At 41.6% G+C, this 7,500-nt stretch overlaps 1 protein-coding gene across 1 annotated transcript in view; it reads right to left on the reverse strand.

The window, feature by feature from the left end:
* LOC130369841 (astrocytic phosphoprotein PEA-15) overlaps window positions 1–7,500 on the reverse strand; it is a 9,888-nt gene that overhangs the window by 2,264 nt on the left and 124 nt on the right. Inside the window, exons 1-3 of the mRNA XM_056575406.1 lie at window positions 7,453–7,500; window positions 6,244–6,399; window positions 1–5,345 (exon numbers count right to left, since the gene is read on the reverse strand). The exon at window positions 1–5,345 is cut by the window's left edge and continues 2,264 nt beyond it; the exon at window positions 7,453–7,500 is cut by the window's right edge and continues 124 nt beyond it. Coding sequence (XP_056431381.1) covers window positions 5,281–5,345; window positions 6,244–6,399; window positions 7,453–7,500 — 269 coding nt within the window. The 3' untranslated portion in view covers window positions 1–5,280. The remainder of the gene's footprint in view (window positions 5,346–6,243; window positions 6,400–7,452) is intronic.

A 7,500-nucleotide genomic window follows, 5' to 3' on the forward strand; every position in this document is an offset into this window, starting at 1 on the left:
TCACCATTAAAGCAGAGATTACAACGTTTTTTATTAGAGCAGTGGTGAATTCAAAACAAAATGGCCCCCTTTTGTCTGAGGAATGTCATCGTCATTTCATCCAAAATGTACATTGAACACTAAATCTTCTCTTTCCATCACACTCCCTACTTATAGTGGTTTTAGTGGTTAAGGCCAGCATCAAGTTGCACAATGTTAGCCTCATTCATGATCCTCACAAAATCCCAACACAACACAACTCTATTCACGCTACCTCTACTATTTTACAGCATTCTGTGCAAGACCTGCCACGTTTGATCATGTATTTATCCCATCAAACTCCACCTCCTTAAACTGTAAGCAAATCCCTAAAATCAAACTTCAGGGACCAGTCATACATACTATCAGAATTGACATCACCTGCAATTGACTGAGCCACACAAATAACATAATTTTCTTCTTTCTCCTATTGTTATCTACTGAGCCTTCTTGAAATCTTGTAACATAATTCTTTAATATTTAATATTTAAAATCCTCTTAGAACCAAAAACTCAAAAGCTCAACTGGCGTTTGCTAGCCACGTTTAGATCTAGTTTGAGAGCCACGTTTAGAAGTTGTGAATCTCATGTGTTTTTAACCCGTTTTTCTCTGATACCATATATCCTACTAGTTTTAGGATCATAATCATTTCTTTCTAATACTGTATAGGAACTGGTATCTAGAAAAAACGAAAAATCCATGCTTCCAAATCCACTAGCTGTTCGTTACCACAATCAACTAATGTTGCCTAGCGTCACTTTGTGCCCCATACGCCTCAACACTGAGCGAACACCCGTTGAACACTCACATGATGCAAGAGGAACCCGCTGGATCACAATAGAGATCACGGCAAAGCAGAATGATACGACTAAACCATGATAACATTATATTAGCGCTGTAGCCTGACTGCTCTGAATTCAAAAGTTTTAACAATGGCGGTCTAATTATAGATAAGCAAACATATTTTAATTCCCGTTGATTAATTGTTTTCCGATTAGTACGCCATCAGGATACCTAAAAAACAACGTAGAGGCATTAAATAAATTAATCAATTACAAAACACATTGATATATATATATTCACAAACCATTTGTACAATCTAGTCCGAAGGAACAGCATAGCTGTTATGCTTTAGGGAGTATGATATTGGTTGGATGGGATTTGCTTAGAATCGTTGGTAACTATTGTCATGCTGTGTATAGTTTGAACAATTATCTATAGCTCAGTTATTGTTGTTATTATGTACTCAGTCAGGATGCACTTGGTACATTGAAATCCAAATGTTGACATTGTTTGCAGCTGATATGTTGACACATTATGTGCAATGGCTGCAGAACAAGTGGAGCAATGGCAAGTTAACAATGGAGAACAAGTTTGGGTAGGGCTCCCATACGCTCAAGTGGACGTTTGGATGTAGGCTCTATGTTTTCAGCCTTGATACACACTAATGCACAAGCCTGTGTCTGAAAAACATAAACAAATATAATTGGATGTCAAAGTTTTTGGTTGCGATGTTTCCATGCATGCTTTTCGCTGTCGTACTACAAGCCCTGGCTCTGTGAACATATATGCATTGCACGACACCTACAACCAATGACAGATGTATTCTATTAGAATTTATATGAAACGGCCCCAATTTTGTGACATCACAAGTGGGAGTGTTCGCCCAGGAGTATGAAGGACAGATCAACCTACCAGCCTTCTTGATACAGTCCACTGAATAGGGCTCTACGGAGATTTTTCACATACATTTGAAATTACAAGTTGCTATTCAAAAAGCATAAAATGTACATATAACGACAAATTGAATCCCAAGACCAAACATCTATGCTCATGCTAGGAAATAAAAACGCCTTGGTGTTATATATCCATGGTAACTCACTGTTCAACAGCAACTGTTGAATTCTTTCTGATAATAATGTCCTTGTTTACCAATGCCTGTTTGCTACAGGTCATAGCAGTGAATAAAAATACTGCTTCTAGTTTGAGTCCATGTCGAGTGGTGTCACAGATTGCAGTGGGAGAGTTTTTTATTCAGCAGACGCAGTATAGTTGGGCAGTACTCTGTCTACCCCTTGATAGGCATATTCTGTACTAATAATTCATCCGATTTCTGGAGTATGTACATGAAATGTCATAAATACATGCCCTTAACATAGAAACAGTTGACTGTAAAATTATACTTGTAACGATGTTTAGGAAAGAAATAGTTAGTTAATTTTTTGCTGCCAAGAAATTGCAAATTGAATGAATTGTGATAGGCCTACTTAATTGAATTTAAAAGTGCCTTAAATGTCTTTGAATTTGAAGACCTTATAGATGGGAGGATTAGTTTGGTATGTTTTTGCCCTTGAATGAATGGATGCACAACTCTTGTGACGTTCTCCATTTATAAAACACAGGAGAAAATAGTTATAGTGGACAGACGACTGGTTTCACCCCCTTTGCTTTACAAGTTAAGAAATCCCAGCCATTCGATTTAGTGGGTAACGTTTTAAAGTAAGCAGATCAAAAGGCTTCATATATAACATCAACTTAAATGCATAGAAATACAAATCAATCCAATAGTACAACACAATATATGGCAAGCAATACAGAACACAACATCCCCGATCACAGCTACTGGGAAGCTTCAAAATAAAAGTCTTGGTCATTGGCACTGGGAACAGGTGAAGGTGAAACTGTTGCAAACATACTGAAGGGAAAATGGGCTCTTTTGGGGGGAGGTGCAATCTACCTTGACCTAACCAGACATTATGCATTTTTTGTTTTTCGTATTAAAGTCGCAATGATGTGTACATTTCAGCTAGCTCGTAGCTTGCCATAACTGGGATATATCTTTAGTCAGAGTGGACCGATGGTGTCGTCAATAATGCTATCCCACCTACTAACTGGGAGGGGCATCATCTAACATAACATTGTGATTTTCAATCCAAACTCAAACATGGGACTTTAACACTGAAATAGGGCCACAGTACATCTCTGAGAAACACCCAAGTACAACACCGAAGTCCTTCGTTGTCGTTCCAGACTTCCAGTATCGATAAACGTACTACTGTCTAAAAAAGTGAGTGGATTATTGTTGTTATCATTTTTATTTCCTTTCAAGGAATGCACACCATGTGTCTGTCAAAGGCAAAACAGGACTACATTGGACGCAATCTTTCTCACAGTTCAGACATATTATTTGTTTGAAAAAAGAAACAAACAAACTACGCCGCAGATAAGTTATGTCACGACGTCTGCTAAGGCTTGACCTCGGGGAGTATAGATGCACAGTGATTCAAACAGCGGTTATAGTTTAACTTCAACAGTCTTTGTTAGCTATTTGGTTGGTGTCCAGACATCCCATAATGCACCAGGATGGCCAAGTCGGTGGTTTGTAAGACGCTCTTTCACGCGGTAAAGTTTGAATATAATAATTGAGGGTTATTAAGTAGCCTCCTTCATGATGCACATCCCTCTCTCTCCCGTGCGGTGGGAGGTTACTGATTGGATGTTTATTTTCTGTGCAACCAATGACGTGACAAGCAGCATTTAGCTGTACACGTGTAATACACACATAATGCAGATATCATTAAAAATGTATTCTTCAAAATATAATTTTCCTATCATAACCCATGGTCCAGGGTACACATCCAACTTTATATGGGGCACACATGTATTTCACAATGTTTTTTACATCTTCACATATTTTTTGTAAAGATAGTTTTTTATCTATCTATTAGAGGTATAATTTTAGTTTAAGTTTGGAATTATTATTCCAATTTACAATTCCCAGTCAGACTATCATTGTCCAGCGAAGCCTGTAGGGACATGAATAAGTTAAATTCTATATATTGGATAGCATAGTTGTCTGTGTTGGAACCCTTTAAATCTATTAGTTTGCGTCATGTTTGGCGTTTTGGTCAGCCAGGTTTTTTTTCAGCTTTCTTGTCCTGAAACCTTTTCTCTGTGATGTCTAGTGGAAACCCATCTGGTATTTCAAAATTAAAACAAATGATGGTGTTGTTGGTGTGAAACAATGGATGTGAGATGAATGTGAGATGAATTCTCCATGTCAAGCACAAGACTTCTCAATCGATGGAGTGAACAAAGGCTCAAGGCAAATATTGGTTTTAAAAATAGATATATTTTAGAAAAACGTTTTTAAATATTGTCTGATGTCTCATATGGACTTTTGGACTCATTTTGAACGACATCTGAAGAGGCAGAGTACTTTTCCAAACAGCTGAAACCATGGTTTATTATTTTAGGAGAATTATGGTCAGTATGATAAATCAAGAAAAAAACACCCTCGAAGCAGCTTCTCATATAACTAAGCATGCTGGGAAACCGATGACTATAGTTATATTTGTCCACTAAAAGGGCTATAGTACTTTTACAATGGACCGGCAGACATTTAAAACTGTTGAGCCAAGAAAACAATAATTACTTCTTCTTATAAATGTATCGGCCTTATTATCGATGGATCGACCTTATTGTAAATGTACATGGCCTTATTGTAAATGTATTGGGTGTGTCTTGGTACATTTCAAGATGCCTAAGCTTGAAGGTTGTCTTTTGTTTTATTGTTTCCTTGTTCAGAACGACATATTTTTATTATGACTAAGGCATGAATTGCATCCTTTTACTTATTTTACAACAGCCTGACTCTTAAAGTACGTCAACATAAAAGAACTGCTTTGATTCATGAATGGATTGTTTAGCCTCTGCCTACGGGCTGACATCACTGTAATGTCTTTTGAATCCTTTTCTGTTATTGTTTTAATAAGACTGAGTCCTCCAGTTGGATAGCTGAACAACTACCAACTGAATCTCTGATATCTCTGCACACGCACGCACACACACACGCACACGCCATTAACACAATAGCTATGGAATAAAGTTATGGGAACGAAACCATTGGGTGAAGGAAGAGGACGACACACTTCTCTCTCTTCCCTGTGTCCTGTCCACCTGTCCTTCTGTCCTTCTTTCCTTCTCTTTCGACGGAACGTCTTTTCTCGACTACTCTACTGTGGGTCGGGCAAGAGGACGATGAGGTTGATTAGGTGCGCGTTGCAGCATTCTGATTGGTTGTTGGGTGCTAAGGAGACTTGTGTGGCTGTATATGTGCCGGGGAGAAGAGGAGGGGCGTGGCTGTGAGATCGGGAGGGGGTGGGGCTAAGATATCAACAGAGTTGATTGGTTGATTGGTTAGTTGATTAGACAGGCCAGGGATGGAGGTCAAGGTGCAAAGGTCGCAGTCGCGTCGTGACCTCATGCTTTTTTAGGTGGGGGGGCCAACTTGATGATCTCGTCTTCAGAGGGCTGGCGGATGATGTCTGAAAAAGAGGTTGAGACACACGGAAAATAGTGTTCACTATTGCAGTTGAGACCAGTTCACCTGAACCGGTCTCAACTGGAAATAACCTGAGCGGCAGAACCACAACAAACATGATATGGCTGAACATCAAATGAAAGGGGCTAAGAACAGGTTGATTATGTGTAGATTAGGTCGGCATTGCTTCGATCTTTCAAAAAAAGAAAAAGAAAAATCACTAGGCCTACTAGGCAGAAACTTGGACATGAAAGCAGACGACACTCTGGCTCAAGAAGAGTTAACGGGACCGGTTGGCATAAACAACGACAAATCTAGGCCTGGTGTGCTCCCAATGCAATGCTAATCGCTTCGGAAGTCGAGTACTAAATTTCAAATCCAAGCGCACGCACACACATACTAAACTTATACTGATGTCGTAAAACAGCCAGAACCATGCACTTTCTTTTCACCGATTCTTCTTTCTCCTTGTATTCAGATTTACATTTCATCCTCTTTTCCTTTTTCCCTATTTTCTATTGCCCAGCTTTAAATAGTCTATTGCCCAGCTCACAATAGTTTAAAATACATATTTTTTATTTAAAAAATGTCACTGCAGAGTACCCCTTGCAATTCCCCAAAGTACCCCTAGGGGTACGCGGACCCCTAATCGAGAACCATTGATCTCATGAGTATCTCTCCGTGTCCGGAAGACAACCGCCGTAACGTAACAGAAAACACTGCTTATCTTCCCATCATGCACCTGCTGGTTCCAAGCACCGGGACGTGCAGTCTCAGAAGTTAAGTAAACTCATTAAGTTAACGTTGTCCCAACGACATCGTTGGGCCCCTTTGTGACTGACGAATCAGAGGAGAGCTACGGTGCCCCCTGCTGTACGTGGGGTGCGGTGCGCGGGCTCTACCTTTGTACTTCTTGGCGGAGGGGATGCGCGTGAGCTTGGTGTCGATCTCGTCGTCCTCGGAGATCTTGAGCACGGTGGTGCGGTACTCGATGACGCGCGTCAGCAGGTCGGGCCGCCGCGAGATCTCGAAGATGTGCTCGATGTACGACAGGTTGTCTGCAGGGGATCAGACGGGGTGGAGGGGGCGCTCTGCTTAGCCGAGCCTCATCATCATCGTCTTCATCATCATCATCATGTCAGCAGGGGAGTGTAGTGAGGGTATAGAGTGCAGCCCGACCTTTAAGGTGTTGTGTCTATGGGTCTCTCTCTCTCTCTCTCTCTCTCTCTCCCTCTCCCTCTCTGTGTATCTCTATGGGTCTCTCTCTCTCTCTCTCTCCCTCTCTCTCTCCCTCTCTCTCTCTCTCTCTCTCTCTCTCTCTCTCTCTCTCTCTCTCTCTCTCTCTCCCTCTCTGTGTATCTCTATGGGTCTCTCTCTCTCTCTCTCTCTCTCTCTCTCTCTCTCTCTCTCTCTCTCTCTCTCTCTCTCTCTCTCTCTGTATCTCTATGGGTCTCTCTCTCTGTTTTTGTCAGTCATCTTTATGGGTCTCTTTCTCTCTCTCTATTGGTCTCCCTCTGCCTCTCTGTGTTATCTCTAGGGCTATGTCTCTCTCGGCCTCTATCATCTATATGGGTCTGTCTCTCTCTCTCTGTTATCTCTTTGGGTCTCTCTCTCTCTCTCTCTCTCTCTCTCTCTCTCTCTCTCTCTCTCTCTCTCTCTCTCTCTCTCTCTCTCCCTCTCTGTGTATCTCTATGGGTCTCTCTCTCTCTCTCTCTCTCTCTCTCTCTCTCTGTGTATCTCTATGGGTCTCTCTCTCTCTCTCTCTCTCTCTCTCTCTCTCTCTCTCTCTCTCTCTCTCTCTCTCTCTCTCTCTCTCTCTCTCTCTCTCTCTCTCTCTTATTGGTCTCCCTCTGCCTCTCTGTGTTATCTCTAGGGCTATGTCTCTCTCGGCCTCTATCATCTATATGGGTCTGTCTCTCTCTCTCTGTTATCTCTGTGGGTCTCTCTCTCTCTCTCTCTCTCTCTCTCTCTCTCTCTCTCTCTCTCTCTCTCTCTCTCTCTCCCTCTCTGTGTATCTCTATGGGTCTCTCTCTCTCTCTCTCTCTCTCTCTCTCTCTCTCTCTCTCTCTCTCTCTCTCTCTCTCTCTCTCTCTCAGGTGTGTGTGGCTCACCCTGGGCCAGCTTGCTGCGCTCCTCCAGGTAGGTGAACCAGTCGCGGG

Source organism: Gadus chalcogrammus, chromosome 17 (genome assembly GCF_026213295.1).
Source record: "Gadus chalcogrammus isolate NIFS_2021 chromosome 17, NIFS_Gcha_1.0, whole genome shotgun sequence".
Classification (NCBI taxonomy): Eukaryota; Metazoa; Chordata; class Actinopteri; order Gadiformes; family Gadidae; genus Gadus; species Gadus chalcogrammus.